This window comes from Equus quagga, chromosome 3 (genome assembly GCF_021613505.1).
Source record: "Equus quagga isolate Etosha38 chromosome 3, UCLA_HA_Equagga_1.0, whole genome shotgun sequence".
Taxonomy (NCBI): Eukaryota; Metazoa; Chordata; class Mammalia; order Perissodactyla; family Equidae; genus Equus; species Equus quagga.
In genome coordinates, this window is record NC_060269.1 from 153,075,203 (window position 1) to 153,102,266 (window position 27,064).

At 55.7% G+C, this 27,064-nt stretch overlaps 2 protein-coding genes across 4 annotated transcripts in view; both read right to left on the reverse strand.

Moving 5' to 3' along the window:
- The window catches only part of MSANTD1 (Myb/SANT DNA binding domain containing 1), a 10,851-nt gene extending 2,432 nt beyond the window's left edge, over positions 1-8,419 (reverse strand). Inside the window, exons 1-3 of the mRNA XM_046655541.1 lie at positions 8,404-8,419; positions 4,553-4,817; positions 490-765 (exon numbers count right to left, since the gene is read on the reverse strand). Coding sequence (XP_046511497.1) covers positions 490-765; positions 4,553-4,817; positions 8,404-8,419 — 557 coding nt within the window. The remainder of the gene's footprint in view (positions 1-489; positions 766-4,552; positions 4,818-8,403) is intronic.
- A 5,779-nt stretch (positions 8,420-14,198) lies between these two features.
- Positions 14,199-27,064, reverse strand: part of HTT (huntingtin) — a 163,458-nt gene continuing 150,592 nt past the window's right edge. For all 3 annotated transcript variants that reach the window (XM_046656987.1, XM_046656986.1, XM_046656989.1), the window contains 10 exons: positions 25,297-25,427; positions 25,035-25,164; positions 22,434-22,589; positions 19,632-19,822; positions 19,234-19,348; positions 18,857-19,070; positions 18,379-18,484; positions 16,423-16,585; positions 16,031-16,191; positions 14,199-15,038 (listed from right to left, as the gene is read on the reverse strand). In XM_046656987.1, the coding sequence (XP_046512943.1) occupies positions 14,825-15,038; positions 16,031-16,191; positions 16,423-16,585; positions 18,379-18,484; positions 18,857-19,070; positions 19,234-19,348; positions 19,632-19,822; positions 22,434-22,589; positions 25,035-25,164; positions 25,297-25,427 (1,581 nt within the window). In that variant the 3' untranslated portion in view covers positions 14,199-14,824. The remainder of the gene's footprint in view (positions 15,039-16,030; positions 16,192-16,422; positions 16,586-18,378; positions 18,485-18,856; positions 19,071-19,233; positions 19,349-19,631; positions 19,823-22,433; positions 22,590-25,034; positions 25,165-25,296; positions 25,428-27,064) is intronic.

Consider the following 27,064-nt stretch of genomic DNA (forward strand, 5'->3'; position numbering starts at 1 on the left):
GGCCTCCCCGTCTGAGGCCTCCCCATCTGAGAACCCCTGGTCTGAGGTCTCCCGGGTCTGAGTCCTCCCCATCGGAGGCCTCCCCGTCTGAGGTCCCCTGGTCTGTGGCCCCCCTGGTCTGTGGTCCCCCTGGTCTGAGCCCTCTGGTCTGAGGCCTCCCCATCTGAGGCCCCCCTGTTCTATGGCCCCTTTGGTCTGAGGCCTCCCTGTCTGTGGCCCCTTTGGTCTGAGGCCTCCCTGGTCTGAAGCCCCCCTGGTCTGAGACCCCCCCCTGGTCTGAGGCCTCCTCGTCTGAGTCCTCTCTGGCCTGAGGCCTCCCTGTACCTGGAGATGTTCATACACCGCCTCACCCTTTGCAGCCAGCCTGGGATGGCAGAGAATGCCACCGCCACGACAGTGCTGCCCCTCGCCGCTCGCAGCCCCTTCTCTGGACGCCAGGCTCCTGGCCCCGCTGGTGTGTGGGGCAGGAGAAGGAAGAGCGCACGCTACCTGAACTTAAGGGACAGTAAGCTGGAGGAGCTGTCGGAGCGATCGTCCTGGAAGCGGCCTTCGTAGGAGCACTGGTTATACGGTAAGTACAGAGGGGTGGACTTAGCAGACGGCGACAGGGATGCCTCGGTCTGGGACGTGGAGGGCCCCGGCTGCTGGCTGTCCGGCAGTTTGCCATCACAGGACTCGGGGACCTTGGCCAGAATCCTATCAATGGCTAGGTAATAGGGCCAGTCTGGCGGGACAGACTCGCTATCTGTCATGCATTTTAATTTCCTGAAACGAGAGACACAAGAGCCAAGGGTGAGAAACACAGCCGCCCTGGCCCTGTCCCGCCGGGCCCTCGGCGAGGGACACTCAGGGCTCCGGGACCCAGGGGAGCCACGTGGCACAGGCGGGAGCCACTCTTGGCCAGACAGGCCTCCCCAGAAAAACTGGCCAGGTTCCAGGGCCAAGGTGACATTGGACTTAGAAAGAAGTCAGGCTCGGGACCTATTCCGCCTTGGATGTTGGAAAGGAAGCACATGCCCCGGATGTGAACAAGGTGATCTGTAAGTGCAGGGACCTTGGGCTGATTCCCATGGTTTCTCTGTAGTATCTAAACTCCCTGCAATGAACAAATACTGCTTTTAAGTAAGCTAGCCAGAAATAATAAAATATCGTAATATAGTAAAATGTATAATACAATACAAACATAGGCATATAATACCGCAACTTAATAAAATATGTAATATAATACAAACATAGAATACTGTAATATAATAAACTTCTTTTTCTACAGCGGATGCCTTGGGAGAGAGAACCGCTCAGGACTCAGTGTCCGACAGATCTGAGTCTGTGACTCGTCTCCACCACTTTGCTGTGTGACTTTGGACAGGTTCCTCATTAACCTCTCTGAGCCTCCATTTTCACATCAGTAAAATGGGGATGATGGAAGCCAGCTCCCCACACAGCTTAGGGAGGATTTAATAAGACAGTGCCTGGTGCCTCTGGAGAGCCTGCAAACAGCAAGCTGTCCACATATCATTGTTGGCTGAAGGTACCAGGAGCAGTAGGGCTGGGCCTGACAGGGCCCCTCCTACACTGCCTGACACCCCCATCCCCACTCAGACCCCAGGCACAGCTCAGCTCTGTGCACCTTGGGCCCAAGCCCCTCCCAGGCCCTGTGTCCTGCCTCCCCCACAGACAGGCCCGGCAGGCCCTCTTGAGGTGGAGGACGGGGAGAGAGGACTGCAGGAGAACCAGGCAACCCGGTCAGGCCAGGAAAGAAGTGACAAGAGGGGATGAGGAGGGGCTCTCCGCCCCATCAGACCCAGTGCCTCCTGAAGCCCAGCGCTCCGCAGGACCCCAGCCTCAGCCTGTGGACCCCCACCTTCCTGCCCTATGCTCCTCCCAATGTAGGGAGGCCTTCGAGCCACAGAGTGCCCTGTGGCCAGATGGCTCCTGTCTCCCGACATTCTCTGTAGGGCATGGCCACTGGTCACTCTGGTCAGTGGAAATAACGAGCTGGCCATGTGAATGAACTGCCCCCAGCAAACAGGCACAAGTGGACTGTGAGGGTGTCTGCAGCTCAGGGCAGCAAGCAGAGGCCAGTCATGGCAGCAGGTGGCTTTGGGAGCAACATCCACCAAGTGGAGGGTCCTCAGCAGAAAGCAAAGGAAAGGTCACACCCGGAAGCGCACGACTGCTCGTCTTCCCGGCCGCGCCACTGTCCACCACCCTGGAGGGCTGCGCGGATGCTGGGTGCAGGGGGCAAAAGGCTGCGCTGGCGGCCCCACACCCAGCCCCCACCCCGGGCTCCCCCCCAGCCCCTCCAGAGGCCCCCAGCTCTTGTTCTGCCCCATTCAAGCCGGCCCGCTGCTCAGAGAAATGAGGAAAGGTCTGTTCCTGGTGCAGGAGGCCCCTTCCAACAAACCACGCTCCACGGAACCCAGCCGCCCCCTCAGGCTTCCTTAGCCTGACAGTCTTAATGAACAAAGAACTATCATGAGCAAATAAGAAAAGCCTCTGCTGGGGGGGAGCTCTCTGAGGGCAGATAGATAAAGAATTTGTCAGCAAGTCACAGTGTCATGCAGTCTTGTGCAAGTCCCTCTCCTGCTCTGGGCCTCAGTTTACCCCTTGGTGAATGGGAGCTGTGAGGCGCCGTGGTGGGCGCGTGCTCCATAAACTGTGAGGGCTGTACACGCACGCAGCCTGCAGCGGCTGGAGTGGGGCCTCCTGGAGGGCCCAGGCCCTGCCTCTGCTGCACCCTCATCTCCTGTGGCCTCCTTGGCCCACACCCCCCGCCTCCAGGAATGGAACAGAATCCCTCCCCTGGGACTCTGAAGAAGGCTTTCAGGATAAATAATAAATAACCTGGCCAGACACCAATCAGAGCCCATGAATTACTGAGTCAGACGGGAGGCTGGTCAAATGGCCAGGATCGCCTCTGCAACCCCTCCGCACCAGGCACTGAGGGACGTGCCGTGTGAACGGGGGCCAGAGGGTCGCGCTCACCTCGCAGACAGCTCAGCCCTGGCACTGTGAGCTGGCAGCTGGAATTTAACAGCATTTACGCTAAGTGACTCTGATGCCTTCAGACCTGGGGCAGCTGCCTTGCTTCCGGTCCCTGGATCTGGCAGGGGCTGGGGCCGCGGGTCAGAAATGGGCCTTTGGATAGGGCCTGCCTCTGGACCTGCTCCTTAAGGGCCAAAAAAAGTTAAGTTGATGCAACTGAAGACAGCCTTTCAGTTGTGAAGGGCCCTGCGGAGCCTCTGCCATCTCCAGGCTCCAGGTGGGCCGGAGGCCGCAGGCCAGGCAGGGTAGGGAGTCGTCCCCTTACTGATTGGTGGTGGTGGGGATCCTCTCACCCACAGAGTGTGGCTCTAAGTGCCTGAGGCAAACCTGCAGGGTCCCGTCTGTACCCAGCCCTGGTAACACATCCACTCCCTGCCCTCAGCGGCCACCAGGAGGCCCGGGAGGATCAGTGCCCAGCTGAAAGCCTGAAGACTGAAGCTCTTGGGGGCAGCCCCAGGCCAAGCCCTGCCCGGCCGCCCACAGCACCACTGGGGGCACCACGTTCTCAGCACCACGTTCCCCCCGACAGCTCCTAGCTCCTGATTGACCTTCACCCCAGCAAGACCCTGGCCCATCCATGACCTTCACCCTGCCTGTGACCCTCTGCAGATAGGCCTGGGCCCCATGTACCCAGGAGCTGGGCATGTGGGGCCATACTTGCCTCCTTCCCTGGATGTCAGAGCTGCCCCTGCCTTGGGGTCCTGTCTTTGGCCCTGACTAGAAGCTCCTCTCAGTGGCTGGGGCAGAGGGCCCACCATGGGGTAGGGCAGATGTAGAGGTGGAGCCAGGCCTGGGTCCCCACCACTTCTGTCCACAGACAAGGCTCCTCCCACAAGCAGGACCCCCTGGGCACTCAGGGTTCCACATCAGCCTTGCACGCCCCTCTCCCCTACGCTGAGGTCAGTGCTGTGCTGTGCTCACAGTTGACAGCTGAGCTCAGTGGATGTGAGAATGACAGCGTGTCAGGACCAGGCAGGACTCAGGCCTGGGAGCTGAGCCTCCTTCTCACCTCCGGCCTCAGTTTCCCTGCCTGTGTAGCAGCACCTGCCCCCCTGCTGAGCAGAGTCGAGCCTGGGCTGGTGGCCTGTGGTCTCCTGGCTGGGGTAGGGGGGTATGTAAGCCAAATAGGAGCCACCTGTGGAGGCCTAGGGGACGGTGCCAAAGGTGTCCTTGGCGCAGCCCTGGCCAAGGCCCAGGAAAGCCTCATCAGTCCCAGCCCTGCCCTTGCTGGGTCTCAGTTTCCCCACCTCCCCATTGGGAGGCTGCATCAATGGTTTCTCTAGGCTCTGTCTCACCCGGTGGGGCTCCACCCCCACAAAGCCAGAGGGACCCATATGTCGGCCAGCCTGGTGGGGACCCCACACTCTTCCTGACTTGGTTCTGAGGAGGCCAGGAGCAGTGCCCAGCAGCCTGGGCTCGGCTGTGCGCACGGGCTGGCCCAGCGGTCCTGGGGCGGGACTCAGGGACCCGAGGCCTCGTGCAGAGTCGGCACGCCGCGGTGGCCTACCTGTACTGGAAGGTCATGTTGGTGATCTTGATCTTGATCTCCTCGCCCAGCCGGCGCTCGCCGGTCATCTCGAGCAGCTTGCTGGCCATCTTCTCGTACACCTTGGCGTTGCGCTTGGTCTGCTTCAGCTCGTCGAAGAACTCCTCCCAGACGAGCATGAGGCCGCGCATCTCAGCGTCGGTCCAGTTGCGGGCCCGCCGGTGCTTCTCCGTCTGAGGAGACACAAGGTAGCCGGGCACTTCGGCCGCTGCCATGCTGGAGGCACCTGCGGGGTTAAAGGGGCGCACTCAGGCGAGGCCGCAGCGGCCTGTGCACCATGGGCGGGAGGGAGCCCTGCTCCTGGAAGGCAGCTCTGTGCTCAAAATGGGGCCTACATCTGACAGGCAGGAATTTAGTTAAAAGCTTTTAAACGGGAAACGTCATTTTGATGTCACGTTTCCATAGCAACAGAGCAACTGCATAAGCTACCACAACAGAAACCTTTTAACTGAAAGCGCAGGAATCGGGGCCATCCTGACGGCCCATCAATATTGCAGCGAGCAAGGCAGGCCCAAACCGGCGGCCCAGGCGCCTGGTCCTGCCTCCCGCCTCAGCCTGGCGGCCCGGCTGTGCCAGCCCTGGCCATGCAGAGCGAGGTGCCTACGCTGGGCTGACCAGCTCTAGAGGGGTGGGAGCCAGGCTGCAGCCCCCTCCTCAGCCCTGCCCTGGTTCACACAGGCAGGGGCCCGGGGAGAGGCCAGGACAGGGAGCTGGGGTGAGACAAGCAAGGAGACCAGGGGCAAACAGAGGGGGACGGAGAGACCAAGAGAGGAGGACAGACAGACAGACGGGGGTGGGAGGAGCAGAGATGACACAGAAAGGGGAGGCAGACACAGGGACAGATACCCTCAGGGACCCTCAGCAACACACGCATGCCAAGACAGCCCTGGTGATGCCCCGTGCACAGTGTCCCCTGGCCAACACGCTTACATTTTATGATGGGAAACATGAGCGTACAAACACCCGTGGGTGAGAGTGGAGCTCCGCCCCTGAGCAGACCCCTGGCTCTGCCACAGTCTGCCTGTTTCCCTCCTTGCAGTGGGACTCCTTGCTGGCCCATGTGATGTGGGGTCGGCCGAGGAGCCAGGACAGTTCTTAAGGGCAGAGAGCAGCTGGAAGCAGGCAGTGTGTGTCCCTCCTACCCTGGGCAGCCCCACCACAGCCCTGACCACCCTGCATCAGCTCCATCTGCCTTCTCCTCCACCTGGCAGGGCAGGGTGCTCCTTGTATCCCTGGCACCCCACAGAAAAGTGTTTGGTAAAGGCTGCTGAGTAAAGAAATGAACAGATAAAAGGCCAATCTTAAGTAACCCCCCTCCCTTCCCAGTAGATCACTCGACTTTGCCTTTGGACTTACTGGCAAACTCCTATTCATTCTTCAAAACCCTGTTCTGGCATCGCCTCCTCTCTGAAGTCTTCCTACTCTACTTTGGTCCTTCCTTGCTTTTTCCCTCCTGCCAATTGGACCTACCTTGAGACAGCTCGTTTCATTTTTTACCTTCCAGCTGTGTGACCCTGGGTTAGGAACACTTGCAAAACGGATAGTAATAAGAATTTGAGCACTCTCTGAATGCTGGTGCTGTTTTAAGCACTGTAGATGTGTTTCCCTCTTCGATCCTCAGGGCACTCTTGCGAGGGAGGCTGGCACTGTTGCTATTCTCATTTCACAGATGAAAAGCCTGAGAGCCAGAGAAGTGACGTCACCCTGTGGGCAAGGGGCCGGGCCAGGCAGGCTGGCTCGGAGCTGGGTCTGAGTCCATGCTGTGCTGCCTCGAGAACGAGCACCTGGCTGGCGGGCTCCCTGGGAAGGACACCCGTCGACCCTCCTCTGCCCACAGTCCTGGGCAGCGCACACATGGCGTAGCCAATGCAAAGTGCTGCGTGCCTGGGCGAAGGCTCCCACCGCCTCCCGGGACCTCCTTGGAGGCCCCCCAATGCCAACCCTGGACAAGGTGGCTGCTGGCACTGGCAGGGCCCTTGGGCTGTGGGACCCTCACCCTTCCTCTGTGGGCCTCTGCCAAGGCTTGACTGAGGCTCGTCCTGAGGCCTCTAGGGCCAGGCCGAGTGGACACGGACGCTGACCTCCAGCAGTGGCTAGGTTAGGGGCCACTGTAGGACAAAGGCGAGCTCTACACTGAGACAGACAGGAGCAACGGCCCGGCTCACTCGAGAAAGCAGAAAGGCATTGTGGGAAGGACCAGGCCAGCAGAGGCAGCGAGGCCAGATGTCCAGAGCGTGTGGGAAGGCTGGCAGCGAGAGGTGCTGTGACTGTGAGGGGGTCGGGGGAGTGTACAGCAGCAAAGCTGGGCTTCAGAGCCAGGCTGGCGATGGGCCCCTGTCTCGGCGGGGTTGAGGGACTGAGGTGACCACTGGGGCTGGCCCCAGACTTCAGAGTGAGTGTTAGCAAGGGCAGGAGACCAGAGTGACGGAGCCTGTGGGGACTGCAGAGAGAAAGCGCCACCTAAAAGCATCAACACTCAAAATGTAAAAGATAAAACTCAGAGAGACGGTTTATCAGCACGAGCCCATCACACCTGCTGGACAGGCCGTGATGGCCATGTTGAGCCCCGCCCCGGCCCCCAGGCACACAGTGCCCAGCCAGGCGCTCATGTGAACAGGCTCAGCGCATCCCGTCAGATCCTGCCTGTCACCTGTGGGGTTCTGGTGGTGGCCTGAACTCAGGGGAAGGACTTACGAAGTCCAGGCTGAAAATGACTGTGGTCAGTAGAGGCACCTGACCGTGGACAGACGAGTCCCAGCACAGGGGAGCTGAGCTTGTGGCCTGAGCGAGTCCTCTGGGACCCTGAGGGAGGGGCCGAGGCCCTCGGGTGGAAGGAGGGGAGGTACCCAGGATAAGGCAGGCCGGCTGGGGCGGCCTTCTCCCTGCAGTCAGAAGTGGAAGTGCAGTGGGAGAGAGCAGCAGGGGCACTCAGAGGGGCCTCCACACCCCCTTCAGTAGGTTCCTGGGTCAACGCCTGGCCCTGCTGTCAGCTTTCTGTGGGAGCCCCTTCCTCCCTGGGTCTCAGAGGGCACCTGGGGACACAGGGACACCACTGCCTGGCCATGCAGCGGCCCCAGGAGGGCTCATGACTGCTGTACTCCTCCAGGCCTGGGTGCCTGGCACAGATCACTCAAGAGTAGTTGCAGAATCAATGAGTGACTAGGACCACCTCCTCCAGGAAGTACCCCCTCCTCAGGCAAAGGATTTGACGCTCCCAAGTGGCCCAAGTGCTGGCTCTCTGCCCTACCTGAGGACCTTCCATCAATCACAGCTCCAAGGGCCAAGCGGGACTGTCTTACTGCGCCTCCCTGCACACAGGGCAGGGGTCCAGGGGGAGGCAGCAGAGCACGGCCTTGGAGATTCTGGAGAGGGCAGCGGCTGGCATGTTGGCCTGGCTGGGGCTGGTGAATAACCAGGAAAAGCAGATGCCCCAGGCTCCCCAGCCTAAGTAACACCAGGACAGCTGGTCCCAATGCCTCCCACAGGCAGCTGCTGGCCTGCGGGCATCACTGTCCACCCTCAGGGTCCTTGCAACCAGGTGGTTCCAGAGGAGGTGTCTACATCTCCTGCTCGCCCTCTAGCCAGCACGTCCAGGGGAGTCAGGGTAAAAGGCTGACCTCCAACCATCTCTTCTTAGGTTTCAGTGGGCACTGGAAGCCCCGGGGAGGGGGAGTCCTGGGGGTGCTGCCTGAAGCAGAGCCCTCACGTTGGGCCCCCAAGGACAAGAACAAGCTGGGCGGGAGGAGGTCCAGGGCCTGCTGCCCCCGCTGGGAGGGATCTGTCTGTCCTCTGGTGGAGAGGGGGATCCCTACCTTGGCACAGCTGCATGACCTCAGTCTCTGCGGGCAGGGGAGGCAGAGGGCCTGGGGCTGGGCATCCGGCAACACCTGCAGGGAAAAGGGGCAGTCAGGCCTCAGCAAGAGGGAGCCCGGGGGACACCTGTGCTCAGAAGAGGCCCCTGCCCTCTACGCCTCTCTCTCTGAACCGACACTCAGTCCGTGCGATACTATGAGCACCTGCCCTGCCCAGCCTGGCAGGCTGACCTGGGAGCCCAGGGCAGGAAGCGGACATGCCCCCTAAGGGCCTCCAGCACCTTCCAGGAGCAGGCAGCCGTGAGCTGAGCCTATCACAGTGGGAGGGAAGTTTGGCAGTAGAACTTGGCCTGGACAAAGGCAGGGAAGCAGGAGAGGTGGTGGGGGTGGGGGAGGTGGGGAGCGTGAGTCCAGGGCCGGAGGCGGCAGGGCAGGGCACAGCATGGGGGCAGGGTTGAGAGGATGACATCTTGGCCAGAGGAGGCATCGATTCGTTTCAGGATGGCCTGGCCCACAGCAGATGCTCACACGAGTCCCCAGCCAGCTGCCTAGCCCGTGGTTGAGGGCAGGGGACCAGTGGGTCCAGTTTGCCATGCTGGCACCACCTGCATACTTGGGGAGGACAGATCCTTAACTTTCAGCCCTCTGCCTCGGTGGGCAGGCCCCAACCCTGACCCAATGGCTCCACTGGGCCCACCCACAACCCTAGGGTCCTTAGAGAACATGACCAGGACAGGGAGGAGGCCATCTGAGTGGCCCCAGGTTTCCTGCTTGGGAGGCCAGTGGAGAAGAGCCATCCAACCAGATGGGGGAGGCAGGCTGCTGAGGCCTGAGACCCCATGGAAACCGCAGGAGGAGATGCTCACGGTTTCCCACAAGAAGCCTCAGTGACGCCACAAAGCAGGCCCGCCCCTGTGCCACAAGCCCCTGGGCCCTGGCAGAACGCCTTGTCCAGTGGCGCTCAGGCCCACCGTCAGGCTGCCCTGAGGGGCGAGGTGTGGACCGGCCTGAGGGGTACACCCCCCACACCCCTACAAGGGCCCTCAGGTGTCGTCAGGAGCAGGGGCTTCCTCTGAAGAAAAAGGGGGATGTGCTGGAGACAAGTCCACTCACACCAAAGGGCTTGGCTGCTTCTTTCCAGGAGCTCTGGGGCCCTTTTCTTTCTGGAAATAACAGGTAGGTCAGTTGTGTCCAGGTGCGCCAGCCAGGGTCTGCCTGTCCTCGCTTGGATGGGGGATGGGCATATGGCTTAGGTAGCTCTGAAGGCTGAGGTCATCGAGTTGTATGACACAGGAGGAAACAAGTTTGGAGAGAAGTGCCCCCCATCAAGTGTTCACAGAACTGAGGTGAGAACAGAGCCCCATGTGGCCTGTTCACCAGGCCCAGCAGCCAAAGGCCCTCCAAGCAGTTTCCTGCCAACAATGTCCACACCTTCAGCACCAGGACTAAGTCACGAGCCGGTGTCTGCAGCTCAAGGCCACAATGTCACTGTGCAGGGAAAGGGGGTCCTGTGACCTCAGGAGGGCAGGGGGCCCAAGGCTGCTAGAGAAACCGGGGAAGCCCGGGTGCACAGTCACAGCGCTGCACCCCAAAGGCAGGGGCCAGGCTGCACCATGCTCGCGCCTCTCTGGGCACTCACCACGGTGCTGGCTCCAGGACTGCCCTGCTGAGGGAGGGAGGGATCACTCCCATCCACTGACCAATGATGGGACTTCAGCAAACATTTACGAAGTACCCGCCCTGAGCAGCCCACAGCCCAGGGTTTTTGTCTGCAGATTGGTGGGTAAAATCTCTACACCCCAACATTGGTACAACACTGACCACCATGGCTCCAGAGGTGGGGTTCCCCAGAGCTAAGGAGGACTGCACCCTGTTTAGCTCAGTAAAGACTTTGGGAAGAGCTGGTATTTTGGGCGGGAAGGACTTACCAGCCCCAGTGGACAGGGAAGCATCGCCATACTCTATAGCCCAGGAGCACGGGTGCCAATGGCCAATGAGGCGAAGGGGCCAGCTGGGCCATGAGCAGGCCTCAAAAGCCAGGTCCTGGCCCCGTGTGAGCACTCCAGTCCCCGCACCAGCCCTTACCACCCCTCCAGGGCCCTCGGCCACACACAGAAGCAGGAGCTTAGTGCTGAGACACACGTGGCCCCTGTGTAGGCAGATCCCAGTCACTTAGCCAACGTGGCTTCTGCAACCATGGCTGCCGGGCAGAAAGAGCACTGCACGGTGGTCTGTGGGGTCCTCAGAGGAAGCACCAGCCACGCCCAGGCCTGGGCCTGCTTCCTCACTCGCACCACACAGCCTCCTGGGGGCCCTCCAAGGTGTTGGGCATTTGCTGGTGTGGCAGCCAGCTCTGCCATCCCTCAGCAGAGTCTAGGTTCTCCATAAGCAAAGAAGGCCTCGAACAGCAATTTATGGTTTAATTTTTTCCTTTAATTCAGATGTACAACATTTGCAGCAGTTTAAAAAATTTAAATATACATCTTACATCAGTCCTCCTCTCTCCTCTTGGAAGTGGACAGTCAGGTCTGGGCCAGGCTCCGGGACACGCCCATCACAGCCCTGCCAGCTCCCAGCATGGTGGGGACAGCGGCAGTGACGAAGTGTGAGCTCAAACCCCTGCTGACAGCCACTCTACCACAGCAGGAAGCAGCGAATAAGGGCAAGGGACCCCACTTAGCTCAAAGCCAAACCACACGTGGCAGGTCCACGACAGCCGCGATCCTCCAGCGTCGGTGGTCACCCCTCGTTTGCAATGAGAAACTCCACAGTGACTGTCCAGGGCCAGATGCTCCCAGAAGCACTCAGGGGGAGTGGTTCCTTCAAGTGCATTAAAAAGTGACAGGTGCATTTGGGAGAGTGGCCCCTCCCTACTGAGGACGTGCCCAGGCCAGCGGCACAGGGCACAGCGCAGGGCAGGCCTCTTCTTATGAGCCATCCCAAGCTCTCCAGCGAGCCCCGGCAGCTCCTGGTCACTTTCCCATGCCTGCCCAACGTCCCACCAGATGGAACGGCTCCGAGTCTCACCCTGGCCACAGCTACGGTTTTGGACACTCACTGCAGAGGGAGGGAGAAGAGCCAACGTGAGGATGTCTGGTTGGAAGGACGTTCTTGGTATTGAGAGGAAACTAGCTTCACTCCCCCCAAATCACACAGAACCAAGCCCACCGAGGCCCCTGCAACAGAGGGAAGTGTCGCCTGTGAGCTGGCAGAGCTCGGTGATTTTGTTGAGTCCATCCCAGCCGAGTAGACAGCAGGGCTCACTTCCGCCTCACAGAAGCGCGCCCCAAGGGCTCAGAGATGAGCCCGGGGATGACGGGGGTCTGTGTGTGGTCAGGGCCTCATCTGATGCTACACCCTGGGTGTCTGGAGGTGTTTCAGTGTTATTCTTTTCTCCTGAAAGGACACATTTGCCAGCAAAGTGAGAGAGAACATACTGAAGGGCACTTGGCAGCTGGAAAAGTCACCTGCACACCCAGCGGGGCCAGCGAGAGGGAGGCACATTTCTGGAGAAGACATGGTTAAGTGCATCGCCCAACAATTCCACCCTGGTTCATTCAAATCTTTCCTGATACCACCAGCAGCAAAACAAAAACAACCTCCCCCTCAGTCCCCAAACCTGACAATCAGATTAGTATTTTCAACAAAATTTGGATAATATGATTGGTGCTCACTGTAGACTTTTAGGAACGCGATAAAATCTTAATCCCTTCTGCACAGAGTTGATAGGGTGGACTATCTTAGTGGGATTTTAACGAGCAAATCACGCCAACTCTTAGTCTCAGTCACGCGCCACGCAGCAGACTCCACGTGGCAGGTCTAAGACAAGCCAACTTCTGTAAAGGACTGACACGGCCATTTTTAGAGGCCTTGCATATTTGTGTTCTAATATATATATACACACATATAATTACAGATACGTATGTACATATGCATATACACACACCATCGTCCGTGGGTAAAGTAACGTCACCCGTCACCTCATACCCATCTCTGGGGTGCACAGGCAAGTCTTTGGGGTGGCATCATGGCCAGAGCTGGGTTCCAAGCACCCTCATTAACAACTGACTGTTTTAGGTCACGTCACAAACTAGAGAAGACCAATTAAACTCTCAGTTGAGCCCAGTGACAGGAATCCTAAGGGAAATGGTTCCAAATTTTACATTCACAGTGTTATTTCTCACAAGTATAAACATCTAGCCAGGAACAACATCTGGCACATGATGGATCTATCTCAGAGCTGCTGAAATAACCCAGGGGGCAGGAGTGCAGAAAGTTCGGAAAACCCTCCTGTGTTCACATTCTAGCAGGCTGTGGGAAAAGCTAGGATGAGAAATGGGAGCCGAAGTGAATGAGGGAGAATGGTGACTTTCTTACTTATTAAAATTCAGTAGAGTCCCTCCCTTAAGGTCCTGCTCAGACACCTGACCCATTTCCACCATCCGTGCCCTCGCTCGCCAAGGCCTCTGCTAGGGCTGGTAGGTAAAGCCAAGGGCTGCTCTGAGGAGGCCCCACGGCCTCCCTCATGTGCACGGGCAGTGGGTAAATCCTGCACCCAGCTGGCCTCAAACTGCTGCAGCAGGAAAGGGCTGGAAGGAAGCAGCAGTCCCGGGGGTGTGGGGGGCAGCTTGAGGGCCTCCAGGCCGCTGGCTGTGTGCATTGCAGGGAGACGTCAGGCCTGCACAGACAGATGTGAGGGGAACCAACCATGCGCCAAAAGGTCCCTCCTCCTTTGCAGACTCTGGAAAATAGCTTCAAAATGATCTCCACTTACCATACGAAATACCTAAAACTCTGACTGTACTTAAGCTCATGACAAACTGACCAGCATGCCGGTGACCAAGTGACTGGCTGCCTCTGGGAACCAAGGAGGCAGAGTGCTGGCTGGGGTCACATGGTCAGAGAGCATGCAGAGCCCCCCATCCGTAAGTGCCTGGTGAGCTCCTAAGCAAGGTCACCTGACGGTCCAGGCCTTGTTTGCATTTGATGGTTTGGCTACAGTGGGCCTGGAAACAGAAAGCTGGTCCAGGGCCCCGGCCTGGGGAAGCAGCAGCAGCTCTGAGGGAGCTGTGGGTTGGCCAATCACTGCCCTGGCCCATCTCATTCCTGCCTCCCCAGGTTGAGCCCCATTTGCATTCTCTTGGGCCAAAAGGAGGTCAAAGAGGTGCTGGGGTCTTTCTCTGACAGTTGCTAGGATGCCAAGCTTTGCTCTTAACCAAGAGGGACACAAATGTAGCTCAGTTACACCCTTGGGGCTGCTGGGCCAAGCATGCATCTGAGCCCCAACATGCAGGAGGGCCACGTGGGGGGTGGATGCCAGCACCAGCTGGGCCAGCTCGGGACGGGAGCAGAGGATGTCAGAGCCGGTGTCTCTGAATTCGACAGAGGCTGCTCACAGCCAAGCAGTCTGGCCTGGTCGGCGAAGTGCCAGGAAGCTGTCCCTCACTGGTGGTGGCAGAGCCTAAAGAGCTGCAGCCGGCACAGAAAGGTGCCTCCTACGCACAGGACAGCTGAGTGGGCACTTTCTCAATCCTTAGACTGGGGCTGGATGGAGAGTTCCTGATACAGACATCTGAACATTAACACTCCTCTAAATTCTGATTAAATATGAATGCATGAAAAGGGTGAAGTGAGCCAGAGAAATGACAGAAAAGCCATCAGCCTATTAAGGAGGAATTAGGCATTGGGTGAGGGGAGTCACTGCAGGAGAGGCACCAGCTCCTGTCCACTTCCATGGAGGCTGGGCATGCAGCATAGACTTTGCAATGCACATACTTTACACGGGCATAGAAAGATACCTTAAAATTAATCTCTTTACTGATAGAATTAAATTTTAAATCCTGAGAAGAAACAGAGAAAGGGAAGCATGGTGCTGGGTGTCGTGCTCCCAGCCACTCCACCGAGCGCTCGCCACTACGTTCAGTCCAGATGCCAGGTACCACAAGCACATCCTGCTAGGAGCAGGACCACGAGCCCCAGGCTTCCTGAGCCTCACTGCGGAGACTTGGGGGAGTGCTCTCTAAAGCCTGATGGCACTGCCTTCCGCCTGCTGGACACCAGAGGGGGCTAGTGGCCAACCTGTGAGAGCAGAGGACTTAACTTCTGTCCCAGACGCAAGAGCAGCTGTAACCTGGCGACAACATCAGGAGGAAGATAAACACCTGGTTAGCTGGCATTTAATACTAGCTATAGCATGAACGGTTCGCAACGCAGCTGCTCTTGCTTCCTGTGAGGACTCAGGCTCAACCCCGAACAGTACTGCATATATTCTCTGCAACAGAGTGCTTCTGCCACGCGACTGGGAGGGACACTGCCTGGCTCCCCGATGGGGCAAAGTGAGGGCAGCCTGGGGTGCCCAGTGCCCCCAGCACAGACAGGGCCCTGGGTCCAGTGCTGCCTCACTGCCACACCAGGTGGGCGCTCAGCACGTGGAGACCTTGTGGACATTCCGCAAACAAGTCAGCAGTTGGTGGTACGGGTTTCCTGGTGCTGCAACCACCTCAAACACGGACTGAAAGGCCCTGCGGTCCAGCTCCTCCTCTATTTGGTGTCTGTAAAAGTCTGTGGCCACCAGGCAGAAGAGGTTAACGTCCACTTGCTCCAGCTTGCCCATCCTGCTGATGACGTGTGGAAGGCTGGCAGGGGAGTTAAGGAGCAAGACTGCAAGAGAGGGGAGAGCATCTCCCTGTCCTCAGCTGGGAACGCCCTCCATGACAAAGGTTGAGATACAGGCCCAGGAAGGCCTGAGACCAGCCCACAAGCGGATGGAGCAGACCTGGGCTGTGCCAGCAGCAGCAGCTGCTTCCCACCTTGGCTCCTGCCAGCGAGTCTACGACACGTCCCGGGACACCACCCATCTGTAGCAGAAAGCCCGGCTCTGCCCAGTGGAGCAGGGATAGGCCAGGCAGAGCTGGCTGAGGAAGCCGGAGCCCTACAGGGAGCACATTTCTCTCGGTAGCACTTACCTGGCCTGGCTCCCTGCACAGCGCTGGTGGCTGGTGCTCCTGCTAGCCCTGCTCCCCCAGAGTGAGGGCAGAGCCATGGCTGCCCTGCCCAGGCCCTCCCAGGCGTGCCGGACGAGGTCTGCTGTCAGCACCAGGAGAGCCGTCTGCTCAGAGGCTCTGTGGTCTGTCTTGGGAGATGGTTGCCAAAAGGGGAATTTGTTACGTAAAAGGAACTTCCCCTTTTGGCAGCCAGGATTTTTGGGGTGGGAACTGGATTTTTACTTAAGCCTTTTACCCAAGAGGATGATACAAGGCACAATGACAAAGGACAATAAGCAGCAGCATCAGTGACACAGCCAGCTGCACAGAACCCTCACAGTGGACAGGGAAGAGATCTGCAGGGACCTCTGTGTCCCCCTTGCCCTCCACTCCTCAGAGCAACACCCTGGGCCCAGCCTCACGGGCAGTCCTGGTTGGTATGGTTTCCTGTTTCCTTGTCAACATTTTACTCTCTCAGGGCTTAAGGCAAATGTCATCTTGACATCAGGGGTTTTGCGGAGGTTAGCTTTCAAAAACTTTAACATAAAACATCAACGTAGACGTTGACAGAAGAGTTTGCAAGGACAGTGGCAAGTGGGAACTGCTATGTTCCCTAGGCCGGCCCCAGCCCCAGGAAAGGATACACTGCTGAAACCCACGGGCTGGTGGAAGCACTGACGAAGAAGCAGGAGAGACTCCACACGGCCATTGCAACCGGGGTCCTCTGCGTGAAGTTGGAGAGAGACAGCATGACCCAGTCCCGGACCATGGACGACTGCCCCGTGCTATGCAAAGTCTGGAAAACCTGGGAAGGAGAAGAGGCCGGAGCATCAGGGCCACGGGGGAGCCCTGATGGAGAGGGAAACAATTCCAACACCCGATGTTGGGTGAAGAGCTGTTGCTGGTTCTGAAAGGGGAGGAATCAGGCCCCCTGGCAAATCTACTAGGTTAACACATTCTGACGGTAAAGGCATCCAGTCTGGAAAGTCCGGGGTCAGCCCACCTCAGGGGCTTCCCCTGCCCCCCGTGCCCTCACCTTGTATACTACAGTGGCCATGAACTGCGGGTATGGCTGCTGGTTGGACAGAAACTCTCCAATGACTTTGTTCATGACGTCCTGGGGCGGGAAGAAGTCATCTAAAAACTGAGGAAGGATTCGCGCCACCACTCTGGCTTCACAAGGAAACCCTTTCCTGATCCTAAAAGGAGGAGACACGGATCAGGGCCTTGCCCCACTCTCCACAGCTCCCAGCCCTCCACCCTGGCCCTGGAAAGCCTGTTGTCTGAAACCAGGCTGACCACTCAGGGCAGCCTGATGCGGATCCAGGACTGGGAGATGCCCTGGACCTTCAGGGGCTTTCCAAGGGTGTCTGGGGCTGGGCTCCTAGAACACTCATTATGAGAGCAAAAAGGCAACCCGCCTCCTTTGCTGATGGTACCAGTGACCTGCACACAAAGCATGTGGGGCAAACAATCCAAAAAGGGATCTTAAACTCGTGTAAATAATAAGCAGAAATGGGTTGGAGTTGTGACATTACAGAAGAGATTTAAAAACTCCTAACAAAAACACTGCCCTTGTCACGTCTCATTTTTGTCCACGTGCAAACGTCCATGAACTTCTAGCGTCCCACACTCTGATGCTGTAGCACTGCTGTCTGCTAGGACGTGTTTCTTGTCTAACTCAGATCCCGTATGTTTCCCTGTTGATTCCTCCCTCAGCAGATCCTATAACGTGCACCCAAGCAGAGTCCTTCTAGATGCTGGAAGATGGTCATCATGTTTGTTACTTCCTACTAGCACACTCAGCAAAACTAGATATAACTGAAGAGCATGGGAAGTGAGTCAGAAGCTGGCCCACGTCTCCTTCCAGGTATGCCTGGACCCACCTGCCTAGAGATGCTAGCTGTTGCTCAGCATGGGCAAGGCTGCTCTTCTAGAGAACGCTCTCGACTGAGTTACCTTCTGTCAGCCCAGTATCGCCCCCAGTATTTGGAGAGAGATCAAGCTGAATGCTTGTACTCCACTTGCTAAAATGTGTATTTTGTTAGCACTGGCACGTGAGCTCCATGAGGGCAGAGACCTTATGGGCCCCTGTGCCCCGCACCTGGTTGTGGTTCTGCTGGATGAATCTGTGAGGAACGGAAGCAACATGGGAAACATATCACACATGCTTGGCTTTTCAGAACACCTCATCTGGCCAGAGCGGACACAGGGAAAGTCCTGCCCAGCATGCTCCTGTGGAAATCCCAATGGCTTCCTGCTGACTGGAGATGCCAGGCCAGGCAGTGCAGAACTGGCCTCCCCAAGGCCACAGACACATCATGTCACCTGGACTGAGAGGCCTGGGGCAAAACTTGGCACCCTGCCCTGGAGAAAAAGCCAAACACAGCGCCTGATCCGTTTCGCAGAAGTGGCAGCAGAGCCGGTCCTGGACACAAGTGCACAGAGTGTGGGGAGGTGGGGGTTAATCACGGACTCTCAGAGAAGCTTCTGTTTATTGTCTCAATCTTCCCGCAGTCTCCTGAAGTCGTTTCTAATACTGCTCAAAGGCTGTGCTCCTCCCATGGCCCTGGAGGGGGCGCATGTGAGCCTGCTTGACTGAGAGGGGAGGGGGTGTCGCTTCTCTCACAAAGGCAGCAGTGTCTGATGAACAGATGCTTCTGTCACTGGTCAGGGCTCCACAGCCAGCCCTCCACATGTCTCATTAATGTACCCCTTCTGATACCACCACACTGCTGGGTACTGCCCCCACCTTCAGCAGAGACGGGCAAGCTCTGCAAAGGCCTTGGAGCTGGTCAACTTCAAACTCCTAGGTGCTAGGGTCCAAGGCCTCCCCGCTCCTACAGAGCCCTGGGGAAGCATGTGCACAATCAGGGTGCAAGAGGGACCACAGTGGCAGCACCAAGAGAACACATACACACTCTCATGAAGGCAGCTGCTCCTGGTGAAAGTTCCAGGGCAGTTCTGGGCAAAGGCAGGCTTCGCTTCTTACCTATCGAAAAGAACAGACACGCGTTCCATAGCCACAATCACTGACTCGCTGTCTGGGGCAGCAGGGCTGGGGTCCGAGGTTCTGCCTGGACTGATTTTCTCCTTTCCTGAAATAAAATTGTTCGGTATCATTACTTAATTTGGAAAACCGGACAGCTTTGTACACAGTGCTTTGAACTCACAAAGGAGTTCGATGACTTCCTAGAGATGATCTGAAACCAGGTGACCTGAGTCCCTAGCAGGCCTACTCCCCAAGCTTGCTTATGACACCTGCACAGTGATGTGACCTTGAGCCGGTCAGCCCCTGCTCTAGGCCCTAGGATCTCCCTTAAGAACTGGAGTGGGGCCTGTGGTCTGTGTCCCGCGATTGAGTGTACTTCTTTCTCTCTTGGACAGGAGATCTGTGCAGTCTGGAGCTCAGTGGCATTGACCTGCCGGGCACAGGTGGGCCTGGGTCAGTCCCCGGGTCTTACTCTCACCTGTGTACATGCAGGTGAGCATCAGGCCCAGGGCCGCCATGGCCCGGTGTGGGCTGTGTACATTCACTCTGTCCACACTCAGCTTGACCAGGGATTCTGCGTCCAGCCGGGAGAGCTGCTCGGAGAGCAGGAGGCGCTCCAGGCCCCTCAGGACGCAGTGGTAAATGATGGATGGAGTGGACTCCTCACTTCCAGACAGCATCACCCCACACATCTGAACAAGAAGGAAGACTCCAGAGTCAAAGAACCATTTCAGGCCTCCCGTCACTTTTGCTTCTTTGCCCAAATCAAAATGGACCCAATGATACCATCTCACAGCTGAAAAGGCATGGATGCCCACTCCCGTTTCCAGAGGAAGACACCCAGGGGCCACTCACCTGTATTATTGATGCAGAGAATTCTGGCCCTACATCCAGAGGATAGTTCTCAATCAGGTAGAAGGCGGTAGCACACATCACCAGCACATGCTGTTGGCTGTGAATGTTCACACAGCTGAAAACATGAGACAACAGCCAAGCTTAGCCACATATAGCAGGCCACTCCCATTGGACAGTGTCTAGTGTCCTTGTGTCTCAGTGACCTTAGCCACCATCCCTATGAGAAGGGTGCCCACCTGGGTTCCTGCTGACCCCTGCCCATAATCTGGCCAGGGTCTGACATACACTTTGAATGTAACACCACTCTTCTCACAGCCCATTCTAAGGGCCCCCACCCCTGGCAAGACAAAAGCCTTGGAGGGAGACAAAAGTGGGAGGCCTTGGCCAGCTCCACTCACTGGGCTACTCCTTTGAGGTTGGAGAGGAGATAGTCGCTGATGACTGGGATGAGCTGTTTTGCGGTGTCGTCCAGGAGGTCACACTCCAGCACGTACAGAACGCCATGTAGGGCCCCAATCTTGCTGGGCAGATGGCTGCTCCTGAGCGTGCTCTCCAGCAGGCGGCTGACTGGCTCTGCCACGGCCTTGTCCTAGAGCACAGGTAAGGAAGCAGAGGCTAGTCGCATGATTGAATGGGAGAGGCCAAGAAGGGGCTGGCCTCACACTACACTGGATGCAGCGTGTGGAAGAGCTCTTCAATGCAGGCCTGACTGCCAGGCCCTGAGATGCCCGCGCGCAGGGCTGGCTCTTGGGAACCTGGATGTCGGGAGGGTTCCCAGCACTCTAACAAACAGTGTGGTCTGTGCTGATGCCCCTTTCCTCCTGGGGGTCTGGAGTTGGGGATGTGCCAGGCAGAGGGGCCCCCTGGCTCTGAGCCTCTGACAGGCTTTTCTGGTGTATAGCACTCCACACGTGTTGTCACAACACACCGCTGGGGGAACTGAGTGCATCTTTTGTGATGCCATGGAAGAAGATTCTGGAAGCTGGTGCCTGCTTCTGCTGGACTTTACCCCACATGCCTTATCTCTTTGTTGATTTCATTTTGTATCTTTTCACTGTGATAAATCATGGCCATGAGTATACATGAGCCCCTTGAGTCCTCCTAGCAAAAACTCCGGGTTTTGGGGACCCCCAACATTAGTCTGTACTACCTTGGACCAAAATGTTATCAATTTCATTTAACATCCTAAACATGATAGAGTTAAGTGGAAACCTAACACTCAGTACCACGCTCTTCACCTAAGATTCACTCTGTCAGGGAAAAGATCCTCGCAGGGCAGAGGTGGTGGCAACCTCTGTATTTCACAGACTGTCCCACCCAGGGAGAGGCGACCCTGCCGGTGGAAGGCTCATCCTGTTCCTTGCTGTCTGGCCATGCGACCTCCCACAGGGACTCTGTCCCTGTGGTCCGGCTAAGGGATGACACTCTGCTGAGGACATCCTTCTCCTGCCCCCCACCACAGAGCTATGTGGCACCTTCCTTAGGGCTGCCCCCAGCTATGCTCCAGCCCCCACCTCTGAGGACACACCACAGGATCTGCTGGGAGGGAGGAAGATTTCACAACATCGGGTCAACATCTCAAAAGGGATAGGCAAGCTCCGGAATGCCACTGCCTGCACCAGTGTCTGCACACATACCACGACCCTCACAAAAGATGATGTCCTGAAGAAAAATGCCCGTGCGCACATCAGGACTGGGGAGTCCGAGTCCATGCGTCATCTTGCCTTACGATCTTCTTAAAAATGATTATTACTTATTTGATTTACTAACAACACAATACTTGCCTAGGGCAATCTGGGCCTGAGCACAAAAACACAATTACAATGAAAATGAACACAGCAGCTGAAACTCCCCACAAAGACAAAAGGACCCCTCCAAGTCTAGCTGCCTTTACCCGTCTCTCAATACCCAGAGGGCGCACACTTTGAAGAGATGTGCTCACAGAAGGAAAGCCAATGGACGGATTGTTTCTGCTCCCTGGATGGTGGCACCAGGGCTGAAGGCCACCCAGGATGGATGATACCTGCTCTGGAGCCTTGGCTGGGAAGGACAAATTCTAAAGAGGAGTACACTTGGGAAGGGGGTGAGAGTCAGGACTCTGGATCACAGACGTGAACTCACACCCCACCTCTACCGTGTCCTGTATGACCTGGAGCAAGCCAGTCAAGCACCTGGCCTTGGCCTCCTCAAGTGCAGAACAGGTAAGAGTGGGCCTAGCCTTCGTCAGACCGTGGAGAGGGCCATGTGCAGGTGCAGGAGGAAGGGCTCCGCAAACACCAGCGGCTGCTGCAGTGGCACACAGTATCGTTGTCACTGTTAGGACAGCCACGAGCGAGTATGGAACATGGGGCAGGTGGGCCAGGGCAGGCCCCACCACGCCACTTACCAATGGTCCCAAATGCCCAGCACATGGCAGTCACTCAGTGTTTGTTGCATGAAGGAATCTCTACTGTCATCATAAAGATGGATTCCAGGAGATGTGTGAGTAAAAAACACCAAGATTACTGGCTAATGCTACGTGGCAAAGAGCAAACAGATGCCAGTTCTGGACAGTGTGGAGTTAATTTATTTTTCTCTAACGGCAAAGCTGGTATCCTTTAATATGTTCCACAAATGGCAGGGCCCACATCTAAGTAGTTTCACATGTCAACGGGACGTCTGCCGAGCGCATGCTGTGTGGTGACATCCGCACAGAGAAGGGGTGTGGCGGCGCTGGTGAGTCCTGTCAGCCAGAGGCAGGAGGAGGAGGAACTCAGAAGAAGGAGCTGTCTGCCCTCATGCGAAGAACAGACTATAGTACCCCAACTTTGGGTGCAGAAATGCAGGGTTACTGTGACCAACTGTCCCCAGAAGGGAGGCCCTGTCAAGCAGGAAGCACAGGGGTCTGCAGCACATCAGAGAAGAGAGTGGGGGATCGCAATGGAGAAGGAGTCAGTCACACTTCTACCACCTGCAAACCCACGCTCCTGTGGGGATGGGCCACCGTGACTACCTGATGACAAAGGGGTACAGGAGCCCCAAACTGAGGCTCGCCCACCACAACACGCTTCACAGTGACCTGTGGAAAAGCACCGACATTAACGGAATCCTCCTGACTTCTCACGTTGGCTGTGGAAGTTCAGGACGGACCTTCCAAGGCTGAGGCCGCACCCACAACATCTGGCCAACACAAGGTGGCCTCCGCACCACCTCTCACTCACCATTCCGAGGACGGCAGCCGCCTTACAGGTGGCAGGCACCAGGTACTGAACGAGAATCTCGTCTTCTGAAGGGTGCACCCTCCGCAGCTCTGTCAGCGTCAGGTACATCATCTCAAACTGGCTGCGCTCAGTGAACAAGTCTGAGACCACCAGAAGCTGGGGACACACAACATGTGGACAGAAGGCGGGGAGTTAGGCAGTCAGGAAAGGAAGCAACCCAGTCTAAAACACACATTCTCATGTCCAAGAGACAATAAAATGTGGGAATTCACAGGACCCCTGCCTGGGAAAAGAAACCAACAAACACCTGGAAACCTAAAGCACAGTGTAAACACAGAACAGGAAGACAGACTAGTCACTGGCTATCTTCTTAAAAATGCCTCTGCGTAGGGGGCCGGCCCCGAGGCCGAGCGGTTAAGTTCGCGCGCTCCGCTGCAGGCAGCCCAGTGTTTCGTTGGTTCGAATCCTGGGCGCGGACATGACACTGCTCATCAAACCACGCTGAGGCAGCATCCCACATGCCACAACTAGAAGGACCCACAACGAAGAATATACAACAATGTACTGGGGGGCTTTGGGGAGAAAAAGAAAAAAATAAAATCTTAAAAAAAAAAAAAAAAATGCCTCTGCGTACCCACACTGCAAGAGGCGAGCACTCATCTCAGTCACACCTGTGTGGGAACAAGCCTCTGCCTCAGGTGCCGCGGAAAAGCTCCACATCTGCTCTTTTTCAAATACCAGGCCGTCCCCTCAGCGCAGGGGGACAGGCTCTCAAAAGCCCCGGGATAGAGGAACAGGCAAGTGTCTCACAAACAAACGCTTTGGCAATGATTCTTTGTCTCTCAAAGATGTTCGGTTCCCTAATGCTTAGTTCTTCATATCACATCTAAAAATGAACATCAGTTAGGCGTGAAGGCCCTTGTTCGTTAGGAGCGTGTGGGAAGGTTGGGCTTGGCCTTCCTCGGAGGCCACAGGTGAGCGTGACTGACTCAGCCGGCAGGAGTCAGCAGATCGTCTGCAGCAGCAGCTCTTAAGGCTGACACGTGGGGCGCCTGGGAGATTTCAGGGGTTCATGAGGACAAAACTGTGTCCACAATAACACCAAGACCTTATTTACCTTTTCACTCCTGTTCTCTTCCAACTGTGTGGTGGTGTTTTCTAGAAGTTACCTGACATTAACAGACTGAATGGAGAGCAGATATGAGAACCCAACTGTCTTCCAATAAACCAGAAGTTAAAGACATTTGCAAAAATGTGAGATAAGGCTCTTCTCACTAATTTAAAAATTTGCTATTTTTAAATAAAAGTTGTTATCCATTACTATTATTTTAAATAGATTAATAAGTAACCTCTTTTTAAAATTTAAGACCTTTATTAACCGTGTTTACCATTTGTTGACTTTTTTGAAAAAATCAAGTTGTAAACTTTATTACAAATTAAAAATGAGGTTCTTAAAAATTTCAACTTGATGAGATACGAAACAATTTAAAAACCTTCAAAGGTTTATTAAGAAAAACTAGGCCTTTTAGAAAAAAAAAAAGAAACATTTGTCATTATCAAAAAGAGATGTCTTTAGGGGCCAGCACAGTGGTGTAGTGATTAAGTTGGCATGCTCTCCCTTGGTGGCCCAGGGTTCGGGGTTCAGATCCCAGGTGTGGCCCTACACACTGCTTGTCAAGCCATGCTGTGGCCGCATCCCACATACAAAATAGAGGAAGATTGGCACAGATGGTAGGTCAGGGCCAATCTTCCTTGAAGAGGAAGAGGAGGAAGAGGAGGAAGAGGAGGAAGAGGAGGAAGAGAAGGAAGAGAAGGAAGAGAAGGAAGGAAGGAAGGAAGGAAGGAAGGAAGAAAGATATCTTTAGGCAAAAATAATAAAAATCCCATGCTGCATGGATAAAGTAGAAGGTTCTATTTATCTGGTAAATGAACAGAAAGCAAGCACTTAAGGTCTTCAACTCCAACTTTCTGTTTATTTCTCCTTGCTGGAATTTCATCCTCATTTCTTCTTGCTGGATGACTAACCAGGATGATGCTAGATGGTAAAGATGATAAGCCAGGATTTAACAAGTAACTATTTTTAAAACTTCTCAGATTTAATTTCCAATAGTGTAAATGCCAACAGATACAACCAACAAAAACAAATGCTCTTTGGGGTCCCCACTAGTTTGAAGAATGTAAACAAACCCTGAGACCCATAGTTTGAGAAGGACAGCTCTAAATTGGTGCTTCTCAAAGCAGGGTCCATGGTCCTGGGACCGTCTGTCACAGGTCCTGGAGGAGATATGTATGGACAAGGAAGGTGAGCCTTTAGAACTCTGATAGCAATGTGACATTTCCATGGCACTTTTACCATACTTAAGAGTATTAACCTGCCATGGACTGGAAATGTAAAAAACCGTTCCTTCAGTGGCTCGAGAAATACTGCTTTACCATCCTGGATCTGTGAGTCTCTATAAGCGCCTTCATAGGTTGTGTGTGTGTGGTGGTGGCGGTGTGTATATATGCACCTGTGGGTGTGTGTGTGGCGGTGGTGGTGTGTATATATGCACCTGTATGAGCACTGTGTGCACATGAGGGGAATGAGGAAGGCAAACTTACAGATCGAACCACTTCACTGATCAGGATAATGGGGGTCCTTCTGGCTGAACTGGACGGCAGGATCCAGCGACTGTACAATTCAAGCAAAAACTGCGAACAGGAGTGGATATCAACCCCAGCCCGGTGTTTCCTGCAGAGTATGCAAGATGGATAATTTCCCCCATACACAAGATGAGACGTTCATTTCAAGAGGCATCCCCAACAAATTAAATGACTAATAAGAAATTGTAAATTGCTTTAAAACAAAAAGCAGACGGGAGACCTGGAGTTGACTGGAGATGTGGGTGCTGACGAAGGTGCAGGGACATCAGCCTCCTCCTCCTCCTCCTCGTCCCACTCCTCCTCTCTCAGGGGTGTGATGCTGTTCCCCAGCCACACAGAGTGGATTGACACCTTCAACAGACACAAGACACTCGGTTCGACACTCAGGGGCCAGGCAGCAGGCTCCTGGAGGAAATGGCCCTGAGCTGCAGGTGTGGCCCGGGTCCTCTGAAGTGAGCACACCGCCATCACTTAGCAGGGCTCATTCAGACCCACCAGCTTATGGGCAGAGGCAGAGGAGCCCCACAGAATGGGGGGCCGGGGCCGAGAGAGTGGTCAGAAAGCTCACCTTCAGGACTAACAACCCGGAACGAGAGGTGGTCAACCCATGGGATTTGGCCGAGGAAGGGGGAAGGAAAAAGTCTCCAAGAAAAGACAACTTAGCTCCTAAGGGACATCTGAATGAAGTCCTGGGAAAAAATGGAATCAAAACATGGGATCTCTTTTCAAAACTGGACCTTTCTTACTGGTAGTCATTTGCGGCAAACCCCATTTTTCTGAATTACTTGCTAAAAAAAGCCCCCTACAAATGCAAAAGAGATGATGTGCTTATTCTGGAGATGGCAGGGTGGGAGGAATTTGGGAGGCCTGGGGGAGAACCCACCACGGGGGTGGCAGGGTGCTGGGAACAGGAGTTAACCCCTCCGCCACATGCCTGCCCACATCCAGCTCAGACGACCATGCTCTCTTGTAATGACTGCCTGTCTTCCCACATGCTGCTCCTGTGGAAATCCTCGAGCACTCAGCACGGTGCCTCACTGCCAAGTGAGGGAACAAGTGGCCGTGGGCTGCATTCCCAGAAAAAGCTGTTTCCCATCACTGGTGACACCAGCCCCAACTCCTGTTCTGCACAAACAGCCATTTCTCCTTCACATCCCACCACCTCCAGTGGAACTGGCAGCGGGCAGGCAGGCTGGCAGTGGCTGCCAGAAGGCCTGCCACAGATGGAAGATAAACTGTGAATCCTTAAAACCAATCTTCAGGCTCGAAAAGAGTGGCCCTTCCACTCCCCTTACTCCCCACCCCTTCTCCCCAACACCAGTAGTGGCTCAGGGATTTGGGAGGTGGGACACAGCCCACACAAGGCCGCGTGCAGTCACGTCTTAGCCTCGGCGTAACCCCACTACGTTCAGTTCTCGGTGGTGAGATGTGGACATAGATGCTGAAGGAAGGATGCAGTTGGGCAAATGCCAGTGACACCAGAACAAAGCCAAGTGTTGCCCAGCAAGCCTCAGGCTTCTCACTCACAGGCTGCTCCTCAGAAACACACATCCATCAAAATTATATTGAATTCTAATGACCACTTTGACTTATCGCAGGTGTGGAAACTCCTCTGCAAAGGACAAAGAACGAGAGTCTCTGTGGCTTCTTGCTCACAGAGGAACGCTGTGCGGGAGAGAACAGGACAGAGCTCGGGACGCCAGTGCAGTCATGGGGGCTCCACTGCAAAGGCTGCAGCCTGGAGCTTATGAGGAAACCTCAGAACTAACGATTACTTCCAAACACTATTCTGACCAATTTCTCCTGAAACAAAACCTAAGAAGAAAACTGTCTTGTGTAATTGCTTTCTAAATAAACCAGCAACACGTTGAAAGGAAGAACACAGCAGTGAAGAGAGCATTCTTTGGGGTCACCAACACTGAGTGCCCTCCTCCCAGCACTCACATGTCCTCACGTCCTACCTCCCCACACCTCGCCTCTCGGCTCCA